Genomic DNA, 17,560 nt, shown 5'->3' on the forward strand with positions numbered 1-17,560 from the left:
TTGGCTGTAATTCAGAGTTTAGTGATTTAAAGTAATATTTACTCCTCTGTAGTCTCGTCTATCCACGTAAAATCTGACAGTTGCAGATAGTAAACAACTCTGATTCCACTAGTGTCGCTAAAAACAACAATAATATTTAAAGTGGAAACCAAGAACATCAAAATACAATTAAACAATTTAAAAGTTTGTTTTAATAAAGTTTCCCTGGGCCCAAAAAGTAAAAACCTAACTCGATCAAACAGTTTAGCAGTGTTACGGCCCAGGCTTGTCAGCCTGTGTCTGAGTATGTAAATTTGAGTGTGCGGTTGCTTGCAGGTGATTGGCCAAGATATCTTCAGCTGCTACTCCTCTCCTCTCCACTGGGATTGGACGGCTACGGCTCCGCTCTTCCTCGGCCCCGCCCTCCAGAGACTCTCCCTCTATATCACTGATACTCATTCCAGTCCTACGAGGGCCGCAATCCAGCAGGTTTTCCATGTATCCCTGCACCAACACACCTGAGTCAAATTAATGAGTCATTGTGTAGAACCTGATTGGCTGTTAGAGCCACCTAATTTGACTCAGGTGTGTTGGTGCAGGGATACATGGAAAACCTGCTGGATTGTGGCCCTCGTAGGACCGGAATGAGTATCAGTGCTCTATATAAAGGCTGGAGCTGCCTTCAGTTGGGCGGTTGTGTGTGAACATAGCACAGCTTGCCACAGGATTCTCTTGTGTAGTGACAGCACCTGTGAGTGCCTTGTGGAGAACTATGTTGCCCTGTGGGGTTTGTGAACAGTGGTATTTGTTTGACTTGATCTTGTTGGTTGTACTGTTTGAGTGCGGTTTTGCCTCCAGTTAGAGTATTTTCCTTTTGTTTGTTAAACTGTCATCTACCATTTCTATTTCCCCTGGTTTCACAATAAGAGCAATGCTCTTTGGTACTTCCATCAAAAGGAACCGGAGGTTCCTGTGGCCTTTACTGATCAGTGAAAAAAATTTGGCAGCGTTTGTCTTCCTGCCACGACTTCCTGTTTAAGCCTGAGCAGCCCATGCAGTAACAGTGCAACACTCATGTCTCAGTACTTGTAAGCGTGAAGATGTCTGCAAACATTTGTGACGATCCAGATTTTGCCATGAACATGCGACACAGCGAAAGAGTCCGGAATGATGATGAGGAGAGAAAGGAGAGAATGGTCGATATTTACGAGAACGCCGTCAATTTCTCAGGTGGTCAGACTGATTCTTCAACACATTGTGGAGGTAAATCTGAAAGATTTCAGAGTTAATATTAAATATTATTTTAAATATTTTAGATTTAGAGATAAAATATTTGTTTTTGCAAGGTATATTTGATGTTAAAAAAATAATGATAAAGATCAAAAACTTTCTACATGTTAAATTTTACAGTTTGTCTCACAAAATTTTATTGGTTCTTATTTCTTATTTAACCAGTCTTTTTTTTCCTTCAGTGTTATTCAGACAGATGTTTCAACACAACCTGCAGTTTGCTGAATATCATGAGTGAATATTTGAATTACTGAGGATCCATAAATTTATAGAAGAATAATATTACTTTTATTTTTTTATTTTTACATATATTCATGTGAGTGTAAATGATTCACTTTGGTAATTAATGTTAGAATTATTATAACAGCATTGCTAACATTAAGGTTCAAACACTAAATGTGATTTGATTAATAAAAATAAGTAAGTATTAAAATTATAATTTTAAAGATAATCTGTTTTTCTAATTATTACAATTTTGCTAACATAAGTGTTTAAACATTAAAAGTGATTTCATTTGTGAAAATAAGAACAGAAAACTACAGAAAATCAATGCATGACTTTAAAGATTATCTGTTTTTCTAAAAAAAAATTCAAAGGAACTTTTAACTAATCTGATTAAACGTGGAGATAATGAAGATTCCTGGATTGGTCTGGAAAGAGTAGAAACAAAGGATTGGAGGAAGAAATGGCAATGGGTGGACGGATCAGATCTTACATATATGTAAGAAGATATTTTTATTTTGATGTTACATTAAGTTCAGACACATGTATAAAAATACACTTTCAGGTAAAACCGTGAACACATTTAGATTTAATGGGAATTCATGTCCAAACTTTTGACTGGTACTGTTTGAATATTCATCATCAATACCTCTGGCTAAAACATCTAAATCAGATGAAACTGTAATCATTTACAGACAACATGAACTGAAGTTTGTCTAATATTTGATAAAAGAATCTTAATTCAAATTAATTTGTAATTAAGTCTCTTGTGACAATTCAAGGGGACGCCTACAATTTTGTATTAATTTTTCTATTAATCAAATCTGAAATGACAAAACAAACAAACAAACAAAAAGTAACTTAATTATTCAACTAAACCAACTGGAAGAGGCATAAACTGTTTTGTGGCTTTACTTCTTACGTTATGATTTTCATTTAACAGGGTCTGGAAAGTAGACGTTAATGTGAACCCTGACGAGATTTCCAAAGTTTACACTGAACCACATGGAAAATGGAATTACGTCACAAATGGCTCAAAACACTGGATCTGTGAGAGGAAGCTATATTAGGTTTCTTATGAACATGTAGCCCAACATGTACCGTTTAAGTATAAATTTTGGATCTGAATTTTTGCCAACTACTTTTTGTTTCTTATTATTTAAATGGTCAATTATTTCTGTTCTTAATGAAAACCATCTAATAAAGCCGATCATAAGGGTAAAATTTTGCTTGGAAAGTTATAATACGGTGGTAAAAATGTACTAAAACCACTTCATATCTTGTCAATGTGGCACATGTGTGAAAACCATACATATCAGACAAAATGAGCATTTTATATATCCAGCGGCATCTATTGCACGAGTTAGCAGATGATGCTTTGAAAGGTTGCAAGTTTAAAATTTTGGTGTGAAATTTGCAAAACTAAAAAATCTTTAAGTGGGGGAATATTTGCCTGCATGTTTGTTTTAAATGGTTCAAAGATGGCTAACTGATGGCTGTGGAAATTTGATGCATATCTAAAATGTATGTCAGGGTTGGAAAAGTAAACTTGTGAAATGTGTTTTTTCAGACTTTAGTGTTTCAGGTCCAGAAATGTGCAAAATGCTAAATCAGTGTGCAAATGAAAGAGCACAGAACCAAATAGTTTTTGAGGTTAATGCTTTCAGTTTTTTAAGTGATAGAAAAAAAAAGAATGAGACAAAGTGAAATTTCCCAATTTGTGCAAGTTGCTAATCTGGTGTAGCGGATTCCAGCGTCTTCAAAATAAAGATTGGAACTTTTGTTTAATTGTGACTGAATTAAACAATCTTTGAGGATTTTCTCTCCTTACAGACTAACAGTTTCACTCCCAAAGTGGGGGTCTGACTCAAATTCATGACTTGGTTTCCAGCTCCACAGGTCAACAAAGGTCGACTCTCCCCAACATGGACTGGAAAGGGCTTCATTAAGTTATTTACGAGATCTGGGAAATTTCTGAACTTTAATCTTCTGCAACAAAAATTTGCTTTTTAGTTAATAACAAAGGATCCCAGATGCAACTCTTCATCCAAGATCTCCACTTTGAAACTGTCTCTTCCTAAACTTATGTTTTGCTTCAACTGATAAAGAAACAGAACACCTGGACACACCAAGGAATGTTTATCTTAACATTCCAGAGGGTAATAAAGTGTTTTAATGTTTCTCTGTGTCCCAGCACAGAGAAGAGAAAGACTTTGTGTGAAGAGTAAAAAGTGATACTTTACTAGTCTAAAATCTTCATTTAAATAGATATATATATATATATATATGTGTGTTTTATCTTGATACCATGCGCATGCATATGATCATTATCATTTTGTACAAGGTTTAATCAACAAGCTTGATTAATTGGTGACCTGAAACTTTATTACTGTGTTTGTGTGAGATATAACCTTTTTACTATTGTATCGTCTTTTCGATGATTCACTGGATTTTAATGATGTCTCATTTAAGGCTTTAATAACTTGGATATACAGATATATTCACAAAATGTTTAATTTGATAAGTCTTTACAAAATGATCAGACCAGCCCCTCTGGATCTGCGATCTGACCCAAAACCAGCCCACAAGACTGTTATTGGTCAAGATAATGGCCCCATCCTTTCATGGGGTGGGTCTTCAAACTAACACTTTTTGAACTCAGAACAAAGCGTTTAGTTCGCTCTTCCTTTTTGTTCTCTCTTCCTTTTGGTTGGGCTCTTCCTCTTTTGGCCCTCGCAGCTTCAAGTTGACTTCAAGTCAACCCATCCTCTCCAGACATGGCTCTTTTTCAGAGTTAGGACTTCGTCTGAACGCAAGAGAGAGAGAGAGAGAGATGCTGCCAGAGAATTAAGTTTGCAGTGATGTGAAGAACATCTCTACCGATACTAAAGTTTGTGCCTGCATACCCGATGCATGATTGACAATTTTTGGCTCTTTTTGGACTCCGTAGTTCATTCCTTCTTCCAGCTAATACTTCGCTTTTCTTTAGCTATGTTTTTATCTTTTGGACTTTTAATATAGATCCTAAATAGATCCTACAGAGTTTCTTTTTTTGGACTGACCTAAAGCTGGACATTTTTTATCTTTTGCCATATCACCGCCAGTCATTCACTGTCCATCATCGATACCACCAGCCGAGCCGCGGGAGAGTCCGCATCGCAGAGCTGCCTGATCCAAACCTTCGGACCACCACGTGACGCATCTTCTGGCCTTCTGGAAGTTTTTTTCTTAGTTAAACTTCCAGCTTTAACAGATGAGATTCAGTTTTCCTTTTTCTTTTAGGATTTAGAGATCTTTTTCAGTCCTGAACCTTAGCTTAATTAACACCGCAGGTTAATTAACTTTTGTTCATTTCTTGCATACATTTAATTCATTCTGACACATTGAAATAAGATTTTGGTTTGAACTCCATATTCTGCATTTTACAATGTTTGATTAATTTTCCATGCAAAGTCCTTTGTAAATTTTTCCTTTTCATTTATGCATTATTAGTTTAGTAATAAATATTCCATATTTATCCTAAACTGGTCTGGTTATTGTGAACTTCTCCTTTGAACCATGTTATGGGTCCCTTCGACGTAAGAATTCACGTTAGTAGTGTCCTGAGACTGATTGATTGATAACTGATTGCTTTCTAGCTTGAATTAATTAATTTATTAAATTAATTAATTTAGTTCTCTAATGGTGTCCACACAGCCATTAGATTAGAATAAAGCTATCTATGTGGTGGTGCCGCATGAGGAAATTAATAACAATTTCAAGAAATTATTAAAATTAATAATTTTATTAAACATCTCTAACCAGCTACACTGGTTTATATATATGTGCTGGTGTGTTTGTGTGTGCCACTTCTAAGCATGAAAAAAATCTTCCACTGGCAAAATCTGATGCCCCCCCCAACAAACAATGATGTGTTTATTTGTAAATGGTCTCACAAAGATCTTTTTAAAAAACAAAAAAAAACAAAAAAAAAACAAACAAAACAAACGAAAAAAAAAGAAAGAAAACAAAAACTAAGTATATGAGGGGCCAAAACCAAAACAAACACACACACACAAGCCTGCTGCTTAAGTTTTAACCACTTCCTCAGAGTTCGTCTACTAATATCAGACTGAAGTGGGTACAGGAAACAATGGCTGCAGTAATAGTATTGGTGTTAACTTCCTTAAATTTACAGGGCGTATCTGCCAGTCAGTGTTGCGTGTGGTAGAAGAACAAATAAGAGCATCAACACGAAGCACACAGCAAGTGCAGCATCTGCTCAGCTGTCTCAGTTGTTCCACAATGTCCTCACATATTTATGCCAAACCAGATTTGTCAAAAAAGGTGAGATACACCAGAAAGGAGCGAGAAGGCGGAGAAGAATGGGAAGAGAAAGTGAACATCTATGAGACTGCAGGTGATGTTGTGGATAATCGGACTAATTTTCAAGCACAGGATGGAGGTAAATAAATGACATGATGTTAAAAAAATTTAATTCAAACATGGTGGAGGAAAGTATGAACCCATTGTTTGCTTTAATCTGTGATTTTTGTTTCATGTAGCACCACAGACTCCAAAGCATCCTACAGTCCAGAGAGGGCTTGTGGGAGGTGCCGTGCTGTGTTTGGTGATGTTAGCTGGGATCATGACTCTGTCCATATACAGTAAGATAAAATGCAACACCTCAAAACCAGTTAACAGAATCGTTTTTTTGTCACACACAGAAAGAACGGCTGTATAACCATTATAATTCCTACTAACAACCTGGGATGGTTCAGATGCCACTCGCTTCGAATATGAAGTGTCAGGGACAGAGTTTGTCATTTGTCTTCATGCACACTACACCCACATGACATTTACACATTTAGTCAGTTAGTATCACACTTCAGCAGTCTGGGTTCTGAGTATTTTGGGCTGGTTGCAATGATATTTTTTTCCTGGCAACATGTTTTGCCTCCGCAAACTGTCTTTAAAGGCAATAAAATTCTATGCTCTGTGTTAGTGCATTACCATCAATAAAGATAAAAAGAAATAAAAGGATAAATATGTCCATTTACTAACAAATAAAACTTTTTAATTACACACTACAAACTGCACACATCCACACACATTCACACCACATCACACTTTCACACCCACACAATGAAAAAATGCCCATAGGTGTCAGTAATAAAACTGCATACAAGTTATTGACACCATGACACCAGTCAGTATTTCACCGTAATAATTATGATAGTGTTAAATTTAAACAACAGTAATTGTTGTTAAGTCAGTCTTTGTCATTGTAATTTCAGGTCTGTGTTCAGTGTGTTGTTAGCTTTGGAATAGAAACTGTTCAACAGTATGGTGTTTTTGGTTTTGACTGCCCAGTTACGCAGACCTGAGGTCTGGGTGAGATGAGCTCTGTAGTGTAGTTTCTCTTTGCTGGAGGCAGTAGGAGGTAAATATTTTATTTATTTTATATTTTGTTCCTTTGTTATCCTTTGTGTTGTTTTGATCACTCTGGGCTTGTTGTCTGCTGTGGAGCTGCTGTTCTACTACACTAGTATGCTATAAGATAACACACTCTCAACAGAGCAGTGATAAAAGGACAACAGCAGGTGTTGTTGCAAGTTTATTTTACTGAGCAAGTATAACAGGTAGAATAGATGCTGCCTGGCCTTTGTAATCAAACATTGTGTTGTGCGTCCATGTGAAGTCCCCTAAGAATTGTGTGCACAGGAAGTTGAAGGTTGTCACAACCTAGGGCTGGGCGATTAATCAAATTTTAATCACAATTATGATCTGGGTTTTCAATGATCATAAAAATTAAATGATCCGATTATTTGCTCCATCTCAGTTTACGCTTGTGCTGTTTTCAGTTCGAGTGTTTCAAATCGAGTGACACTTGCAGAGCTCTGCTGCAGACTCCTCCCACAATCCAAGCCGCTATGGTTTTATTCAGCTGGAGCTGCAAACACCTCTCAAGTCATGGAATGGACACACTGGAGGCAACATCGTTCCTTCTCCATTAATTTTCTAAGGAACTTTCGCAATGAGGTGAAAATCGCTGCCCTCCTCCAGCCAAGCGTCAGGCGACATTCGTGCATGTGAAACGTTGTTTGTTCACGTAGACATGCACACGGGTGCTTGCCACACGACACCAGAAAATAGAAATATTTTAAATTTTTGTGAGTCGCGACTAAATAATCCAGCAGCTCCCAGAGACAGAGAAATAACAAAAGTTATAAACAAAAATAACTTTTTTTTCTCGCCAAAGACCAGTGCTCTCAACACAGTGAACAATCCGGGATTTAAGAAACTCATCAACACTTTGGACAAACGGTATCACTGCCATCTCAACACCATTTTAGTAGAGTGTCTCTCTCTACCCTGTATGATGAGTGTGATGAGAGTGTTGTGAAGGACATGGCTACAGTCCAATGTCTCGCCACCGCCACGGACCTGTGGTCAAGCCGCACCATAGAGCCGTATATGACGTGGATTTCAACGTAAAAACAAAATGTCTCCAGACTCATTTTTTCCACATTACACCAGGCAGAACATAGCTGCTGATCTGAGAAAAACAATAGTGGAACCTGGGTGGTAAGAAAATATACTTATATACTGTATTACCACAGACCACGCTTCAAATGTCACGTTGGCTGGCTGCCTGCCCCCCCCCCCCAATCTCTCTTTCTATAATCGTGTTAAATAACTGAGATCTCAATTTCAATCAAAACAATTGTGATTATCATTTTTCCCATAATCGAGCAGCCCTATCACAATCTATCCTTTAAGGTTGGGTAGAAATTAGGTTGGTAGAAATCACCAGCTATTATAAACACTATGTTTGGAAACACTCCATTACTTCCAAATAGCTATTAGCAAATAGCCCAAAGCTATGACAGTGTTAGTCTGAGGGGTTACATAAACACTGGAAATTAGAACAGCTGTGTATTCTCTCAGTAGATAGAAAGGGCAACACTTTACAGTTAGATACTCCAGGTCTGGGGATCTTAGCATCTTAGCATCTGTACACAGCAGTTGTTTATGTACAGACAGGTGTGTCCCAGTAGGGACAGCTGTGGTTAATCTGGGAACTTCTATGTAGATGGCAGAAAGAACAGTTACTTAGTCAACCTTGAAGTCGGTTGAAACAAACCCTAAATATTTACCACAACAATCAAGAGCAAGGATGTGGTTGAAGGAACTAAATGGAGAAGTGAGACAGATAACCAGAAGCAAGACAAAGCTAAAAAAAAGCCACCAAATACACTGCTCAAAAATATAAAGGGAACACTTGGGTGACAGGGCATACAGGAGTGGGCTCAGCCCATGATTAGTGTGAGGAGGAAGGAGAGGTGGGGGCTGAGCTCCACATCCTGTAGTTTGTTTGAAAGAAGTCTCTAATCCAGGACCAGGTGGAAGGTGGGAGGTCCAGGTACCACAGTTTCTGTACTAAGATGTCTGGTGTGATGGTGTTGAAGGTTGAGCCATAATCTATGAAGAGTACTCTTACATAGTTACCATGGTGTTCAAGGTGGCTCAGCAAGGTGTGAAAAGTGATAGTAATGGTGTCCTCAGTGCAAGGTTTGCTTCAGTAGGTGAACTGGGGGGGGGGTTCAAATGTTGGTGGGAGGCAGACCTGATATGCTGCTGGTCCAGCCTCTAGAAGCATTGCATCATTACAGACATTAGGGCAATGGGTCAGGAATTGCTGTGGTCACTGTTGTCTGGTGTCTTGAGGATGGGGGCAACAGTGATGGTTTTATCATACAAAACAGAAAAAAAGGATTACCCTGATGTAGGTTGTCTATTAATGAGAGTTTGTGGATGGTTGCTGTCTTGCACAGCTTGTAGAATCCAGCATTTCTCCCACTTAGCTGCTTGCCTTCATTTGAGGTGTTAAAAAATTGGTTGTGTTATCATCTTTGATAGCAACAGTGAATAACAGCAGTGAATCGTGATGCTGTCAGTGATCAGCTGATCGTTTTCTTTTTTTTTTGTTGCTAGTATGTCTCTCTTGTTGCGTTTGTTTATCGTTCAGCTGAGAAGGAGAAACTAGTGGATCGTGGTTTACACAGGCACATGTTTAACCAAAAGTATTGTTTTTGGGTGGACTAGAAATAGTAGGCAACATTTATCAGCTATGCAGTGGTGGGTCTATAAAAGCTCTGATGGGGGGCCAGGCAGGAGCACTGACCAGGTAAAAGGGGCACAAATTACCTTTTTTTTAAGTCTAGATTTTATGAAATATTGAAATGATGAAATACAACTAAAGTGATTGTCTAATGTAAAAAAAAAGTGAAGAGAAACTTGTAAAGCAAACAGCCAATGATCTTTTTTATCAACAGTTGTTTACTTTGGGTGATGCTGCTGTTTGACCTTTATCACTACTGCACAAACACACACACTTCAATGATAAAAGCCAGATCATCACGTTTATTTAGAGTTTTTTCATCAGTGTTGGCTGTTTAACTTCATTCATCACATCTGGTAGTTCTATGAAATAAATTTACATGCTGCATTTGCTGACCATTGTACATCTGACGTTTACCTAAGGGAAGGTCAGTTAACATTAAATATTAGTAAGCATTGACTCTTTCTGTTTATACAATATGAGTAAAAACAGGAAAATGTCAGGCATATATAAACTTACGAATAGTAATTAACCATGATTAATTTGTATGTTGTGATTAATCATGATCAATTTGAAAGCTGTAATTAATCATAATTAATTCATTTGAAAGCCGTGATTAATCTGACTAAAAATTTAAATAATTTGACAGCCATAGTTATAACATGTTTTATTGTAAAAACGTAACAATTGTTATGTGATGTGTTTCACATTTTTACAATAAACTATTTTTAACGTTTTAACGGTCCTAATGTTTTATTTTTTCTTCTATTTGGGTGACAGCTCTACACTTCCATACACTGTGAAACGGGTGGTGTTTAAAAATTTAAGTAGCCTGGCCCAGTGTCAGTTGGGACACCAATCTACTACGTTTTATAGAACGTCGGCCATGTATGGACCATGTATCCATGTGTGTCCAACCATATTTGACTGAAGTCCATTATGATCCTGTGTTTTGTTTCTTAATATGAGCTGTCTATTTTCAATAATGTGACATTTTGTGACCAAATATATGTAGATTCCTCCTCTTGGGAATTCATTTTTATTACAAACAAACCAACAGTTCCAACGATTTAGGATACAGGGTATAAACATGCATTATGATGTCTATTACATCAGTCTCAGTGATGGAGGAATACATGTCTACTAACGATGTTCATTAATTAACTTTCTTCTGTTAATTAAATTAAACTTTTTTGTGTTGTTTGTTTATCAGTATCTTTGAAAATAGGTGAACTAAGCAACAGTAACAGTCAGCTGAAGGCCAAACTTGCAGGTAAGAAAGATTTTTATCTGAATAAACAAACACCAGTATTACACTTTATGATATTTACCTCAATATTGTCATGTTTTACATTTTTAAAACAGCAAATAGCCATGTTTGTCAAACCCAGCCACCCCGTCACACAGAAACTGACTCATCCTAAAGACCCGACTCCACACTCTTAAAAAAGAAACCTGGTGTTGCAGGTCAGTGCAGTGAGGACTGCAATGAGCTCTATATTGAGGAAAACAATCACTCAACAGATGGATGCTCAACACAGGAGAGAAACTCATCAGATCAGGACTCAGATTTTCTCCTTCATTCATTTTAAAATACAGACTTTTGAGGACCTCAGTGATAAAATCTTGGACAGAGAAGACGAGTGGTTTGAGCAGCAAGTGAAAGAGGCCATCTATGTCAAAGTAGAAAAAGCTTCAGTAAACAGAGGAGGAGGACTGAGACATCAGCTCTCCCCCACCTACAGCAGCATCTCTTCAGCCATACCAAAGACAATGAAGAGACTGACCCCCACTTAGCCTCAAGTGAAACTCCTGACAATAGTTGCTATTAATGACACCTCAGCTTGTAGACTCACTACTTCAGTAAAACTTTCTCCATCAGAACTGAAGAAGCTCTTCTGGATGAGAGCAAAATGTTTTCATGAAACTAAACCAAGTCCAGCTGACTTGACCCAACCTACGTTGGATACGATGACTGAATACTACGGCAATACTTCCTGAAAAGGAGAAACAGGGAAACAGATCATACTTCAGTGGGTTTCTGGAGTCATTTTAAGAAGAACTTAAGATTGAAAATTAAACTTAATGGAGCATGTTAAAATGTAGAGCATCGTCTTCATTTGCATTACATTACACTGCATTAAATCACATTTCACTGAGACAAAGTGGATAAAAACACACTGAACTACAATACGAGTCACGTTTTCACATTTGCTGGTTAGTTTTTGAATTCATGTGAATTTACTGTGATGTATCGTTGGCAGCAACTTAAAACTAACATCTGATTTAATTTTTCCTGTATGAATATTTCTGTAAATAATGTTAGATATTATTTTAATTTGTCTTGGAATGAATAACATGTGTATGACCTTAAACACCTAATTGCAGCATTGTTCTGGTCTACTTGTACAGTGCATCAAACGGTCACAAGATTAAAGAGAAGTGAGAGTGACTTGGGGTTTTGAACAACGCTTGCGGATTTCTAAAAATGAACAGACTTGAAACAGAAAGTCTGCACTTTGCATCTCTGTATGTGTCTCTGATTTGCAGAAGTTGCAAAAAACAGGAAACCAATACCAGATGGAGCAGAGGCAAAGATGATACCTGCCAATCACAGCTGACTATGTTACCCATAGTATCCAATCAATGTCTAGCTTTAGAAAAGGCTTAAAACTGGGTCCAGGAGTTTAGCAGGGGTTCGGATCTGGGTTCTGAACAGCAGAACACCCTTCTCTGTAACCAGTGATAAGGAAAACTTGGAAGAACCCATGTACATTCCCCATATCGACTGGAAATAATGAACTTTGTAACCTTGAGAGAAGTTGCCTGTCATCTGTGATCTGGGTCAAAGAACACATGTGGAAGAAAACCTAAAGTATAAGAAATTAGTGTGGCACAGTGCCTGGTTAATTAGGAAAGTGGGAACATTCAGTACTTGCTTAATTAATATTGTGTAGCATTTTTAAAGGTTTTCTTTAACAAGAAGCAATACATATAAATGAGGAACTTGAGGTATTTATGGATTAAACCTAAAAGTATTATTGATTTGACATTAAATAACATAAAATCTCCTTTTGAAATACTTGTTTGATATTCAGAGAGCTGCTGTTCTGATGGATGGATAAGATTTGGACACAGCTGTTACTTTATATCTACTGAGAGGAAAACCTGGACAGAAAGCAGGAACTACTGTCAGGAAAGAGGAGCTGATCTGGTGATCATAAACAGCAAAGAGGAACAGGTGGGTGTGTGTTTGATTTTTTATGTCTGTGTGATCTTTGATGTAACTGATCTGGTACTTTAGTCTTGATCTTTTGTCAGTCTGCTTCCTGTCCTGATGGATTTCACTTTAAATGGTTTTCAAGTCCTAAAATCAGGATCAGCTGATCAATTAGATCCATTTACTTGATTTACTTCATGAACTCATTTCAAAATGTAAATATTTTCATATTTCAGAACTTTATGATTTTGTTTTGACTCAGTTCTGCTACAGTTGTTAAAAATAAAAAAAGAGAATAATTTAGAAACATGTAAAAATGTGATTTATTTACCAGAACAAAGACCAGGGGCATCATTTATTAAGCTGTGCGTAACAAAGCAAACTACAGGTGGTGTCTGCGGTGCAAAAAGGAAATGCGGTGCACTTCTACACCTGTTTCCGTTTATAAACCAGAATCAACACGAAAGCGGGCACACGTGAGGGAACACCTTCCAACGCCCACATGGTGGCTATAAATGGTCAGGTGAACGCCTAGGATACATATCCATCACATCGTTTGCATGGTGGAGGGAAAAAGAGGGAAGAAGGGTATTTTTTCGGCGTGTGAGACAGAGATCCTGAAGGACCATGTTGACAAACTTAAAAATGTTTAACTGGTGGGCACGGTGTAGGCAATGCTAGTGTCAGAAAGGCAGAATAGTGGCAGCAGGTGGCAGACGCTGTCATCCAAGTGTCAGAAGACACACCTGAGTTATCGGATGTGTGGCTGGATATCTCAGTCGGTAGAGCAACCGCCTGCCATGCGAGACATCAAAGTTTGAATCCCACAGGAGTGAACAGTAACACCTTCCACTTGGGGCCTTAGGCAAGACGCTACAGTCCACAGTAAATCATTTTGAAGAAAAGTGCAGCCGTGTTCTCCGAGGAGGTCGGACACGATTACCGCTATTAACAATGTGGCCAAGGAAATGAAGACCATCTGGACAGAAATCGGGACAACAAGTAAAAAAAAAAGCTTTGTGTAAGAATAAATAAATAAAAGGAAATCCACCTTTTGTGTGTTTTATTAGCGTTGCATCACTTCTAGACCTTCAGTCTAGTGAAAAAATGTTGCTGAATGAATCATAAACATTAAAAATTATTTTCAAGAAATCAGTGAAAACTGTTTTCTGATCAAAGGAAACTACAGGAAACTAAAGTCAGTAGTTTTAATGAAATTTTAACATTTGCTTTAACAAATACTGAAAATTATTCATTAACATTTTGTTGCTTTTGGTTTTTGCAGAATGGAAGAATTAAAAAGTTTGTTTTTCTTTAGATATTTTTACAGTTACAACAGACGAGTAGAATAATGATGCCTTTGTGTTATTCTACCTTTTCTTGTCTGTCAAGGAATTTCTTAGCAAACTGAGTTCATGGTTCTGGATCGGTCTTGAATGGACAGGACGTGGATGGAAATGGTTGGACGGATCTCCACTGACAGAAACGTGAGAAAATCTAAAATCTCTCTAAAATCTAAAATGAGAATCTAACAATTTTCTCCTGATAAATATGAAAAATCAGGAGATAATTTTAATTTGTTTCAACAAGTATCTCTTTGAATGAACAACTTGAACTTTGTTCACTAAAAACTTCCTGCAAGCCGACTGAAAAACTACAACAAAACATGTTTACAACTGACAAAGTATTTTACTACATTTAATGGCTGAAAAGGTTTTTCTAGTGTCTGATGGTTCACAGTGAAAAGTCATGGAGGAGGACAGACTGATCAGAAATAAAACCACTAACAAGCTTAAAACCAGGAAGCAGATCAGCAGAGGAAACATTTCTGGAGGATTGAGCAGCTTTTACAGAATTTAATGAATAAATAGAGACAATGTTGGACTTTATCAAGAGTCCATAAATGATCTATAATCAGTCCAGACCCATAATCCTGTGTGTTGTCACATGTGTGTACGTTCTATAAGATGATGAGAAAAGAAACACAGAAAACATCTGAAACTTATAAAGAGGAAGTTTATCTGAATGTGGAAATAATCCTGAATTTCAGTCCAGCTGAATGTGATGTTTTATTTCTCCAACAGGTTCTGGAAAGTTGGAGGGCAGAACAGATACGGCAGTTACACAGTGTGCTACAATTATCAAGGGAAATGGGAAACAGCATATTCCAGTTATATCTCTTGTTGGATCTGTGAGAAAAAAACTTCAGTCTCTCAGTGATATAAATGTGTTTGCAGTTATTAAACTGTCAAATTTGACCCCCAAAAGTATTAATTAAAGTTTTCTTTGTTGTAAATTTCAAATGTCGTGTGTCACTCATAATCTACATATATCGTCCCTCTGTAGTCTAATATATAGACAGAGTAGTGAAGGTGGAAGTCATCCATACAACAACAACAACATATAAACTTTGTTCCACTCATTTATTGTAAAACAAGGAAAACTGCAGCCTCTCTTTACTTTGTTTACTTGCTTGATTTATGATGTTTTTCTTGCTAAATCTACAGTCAGTATCATCTTTAATTTATCTGGCACACATGAAGGTAGCAGCTGAAGATTTTAACAAGAAGAAAAATCCTCAATCTTAGTTGTTTTAATCTGGATTGTGTGAATAACTGCAGACTGATCAATGGAGGAGAACTTGCCTCCTTCTGATAAATGTAAACAGAAGTGTGTTACGTTTCTTTTGCAAACAGCAGGATGTACTGGAGAATGACGTTAGTGGATGCTTCTATGGGCCACAACTAATGTCTACTCTTTACATGTAGTACAATTGTAAGGCTTGTGTTTTTATACTGAGATGTAAAAAGTAAAGATACTGAGCTCTGGACAAATGAGAATTTGTGTTCTACAAATTTAACTAAACACTGAAAAACAACATATTATGTTGGATGATATAGAAAAAAAAGTTCAACTTGTCATCCAGGTACTAATATGTGGACATTTCTAAAAGTCCCCCAGTTACAAAACAATCTTACTTTTTGTTAAATGTTTTTATTTCTTATCAGTATTTGATCCTTTTTACTCATTCTAGACATGTTGTGTATGTTGCATTGCTAAACCTGAAATTAAATCCTATATCTTGAGCCTCTACTTCTGCAACCTCACAGACCTTGCAGTGCTTGTTTAGCTTCTATCAGAACGTCAGTGGGATTCACTGTTTTCATGAACCCTGTGAAATGTGGACTGAAGGCATGACTGGTGAAACTTGCACTGAGATCTGAACATCTTTCAAATAAATGTCTGTTTTCGTGATTTTTTTTATCATTTTCAGTCAAATGAAACTCATTTTTTCAACGTGTGTGTCAGTTTCTTCTTTATGTTGTTAGACAGATTTTATTGTACTGGTTAATTATCCAAGGCCATGATTATGTTTCAGTGAGGAAACATTTTAATTAAATTACAAAGATGTTTGATTAATTAGAAATACATAAAAAAAAAATATATTTTTTTTCCTTGAAACCGTTTAACTGCACTTCAGATGTTCCTGAATGCGACACCAAGCAGCTCAAACATTGCTGATTTTTCTTTTAAAGAAGTGAAGACACAAGTGTGAACATCATGTTTTTTTTGTCAGGAAAACTGTTTCATGCTTCTCGTGTAAAATTCTAATCAAAATAAACTGAAATGTGAAAGAAGCCTCTGTTCATTATTTCACAATGTATATATCCATTGCTGTTCAGGTAAAAACTAAACATTTTGTTTTTTTTTTTATCCTTACAGTCGCATTAATGACGCAAAGTCATTATTACAATTCATGTTTTGGGGAGGAAACAAATGCAGGACAGAGCAGACAGGTGGAAGCCAGATGAAGGTGCAGGAAGCTTTAATACACAAAACCAAAGATGCTGACAAAGCAGCACAAAACCCGACCTCATGAACTTCTCCAAAGATCTGATGCTCTGACTTTTCAAAACATGTGACAATTTATTCTGTGTTAAAATCTCTCTAATTAACAAAACTGATCATTTTCCATAATTCAAACACATTATTTTTATTGTCTGCTGGTAAACAGTGAGGGGTGCCAGTCAAAACCTGACCCTGGCAAATTTAAACCTCAATATTACAACCAGCTCTGATTCACTACAAACAACTTGATACCATAAGTAGAACATCAGCCCTACAAACTGGGACTAAAGAACACAACTAAGCCAGCAGCAAACAGACAGCACACATACACACAATAATCAGTAGAAAAATGTGTTTATAAATCCAGATATTCAGGATGAAAGTGAAGCTATATGAAGTGTCCTGATTAACTCCACCCCTGATTCAATGTTTCAGGCTTTTGAAGTAGAAAGTTCTAGTGGTAGAGACTTTCTGAAACTGCGCTGAAGGAATTCTGCAGTCAAAGAGAGGTTTAGTGTTTATGTCCAAACTTTGAAAGCTGTTAGACCAGGATCTAAAGTTCTGGTCCTTGAGGGCCACTGTCCTGCAGGTTTTAGATGTTTCCCTGCTTCAACACAGCCGACTTAAACTAATGGCTCATTGTGTAGAACTTGCCAAGATGTTGGATCCATTTAATTTGAGTCAGGTGTGTTGGAGCAGGGAAACATCTAAAACCTACAGGACAGTGGCCCTTGAGGACCGAAGTTTGAGATCCCTGGGTTAGACACTTTTACCCATCATCCTGACCACTCACAGATGGCTTCTTGAAATACTTCTCCAGGATAAAAATACATGGTAGGAGTTTCAGAGGTGAGAATGAGCCGACAAACTACACACTAACAATCACACTGCTAGTA

General features: G+C 37.1%; 2 protein-coding genes and 1 long non-coding RNA gene across 10 annotated transcripts in view; 1 reads left to right on the forward strand and 2 right to left on the reverse strand.

The window, feature by feature from the left end:
- The window catches only part of LOC121656678 (collagen alpha-1(XIV) chain), a 227,554-nt gene that overhangs the window by 27,112 nt on the left and 182,882 nt on the right, over positions 1 to 17,560 (reverse strand). The window lies entirely within an intron of this gene.
- Positions 257 to 16,301, reverse strand: LOC121656738. The gene is made up of 3 exons (XR_006013458.1): positions 16,292 to 16,301; positions 13,010 to 13,017; positions 257 to 419 (listed from the first exon to the last, which is right to left on the reverse strand). It is a non-coding gene; the product is annotated as an uncharacterized LOC121656738 (long non-coding RNA).
- The window catches only part of LOC121656695 (CD209 antigen-like protein E), a 29,054-nt gene continuing 17,116 nt past the window's right edge, over positions 5,623 to 17,560 (forward strand). The window contains exons 1-6 of one of the 2 annotated variants that reach the window (XM_042011819.1): positions 5,623 to 5,935; positions 6,036 to 6,137; positions 10,809 to 10,868; positions 12,694 to 12,836; positions 14,208 to 14,302; positions 14,900 to 15,073. In XM_042011819.1, coding sequence (XP_041867753.1) covers positions 5,776 to 5,935; positions 6,036 to 6,137; positions 10,809 to 10,868; positions 12,694 to 12,836; positions 14,208 to 14,302; positions 14,900 to 15,035 — 696 coding nt within the window. In that variant the 5' untranslated portion in view covers positions 5,623 to 5,775 and the 3' untranslated portion in view covers positions 15,036 to 15,073. Of the gene's footprint in view, positions 5,936 to 6,035; positions 6,138 to 10,808; positions 10,869 to 12,693; positions 12,837 to 14,207; positions 14,303 to 14,899; positions 15,074 to 17,560 lie in introns of those variants that run through there. The other variant, XM_042011818.1, reaches the window with a different exon arrangement.

The sequence above is a fragment of the Melanotaenia boesemani genome, chromosome 17 (assembly GCF_017639745.1).
Source record: "Melanotaenia boesemani isolate fMelBoe1 chromosome 17, fMelBoe1.pri, whole genome shotgun sequence".
NCBI classification, from domain to species: domain Eukaryota; kingdom Metazoa; phylum Chordata; class Actinopteri; order Atheriniformes; family Melanotaeniidae; genus Melanotaenia; species Melanotaenia boesemani.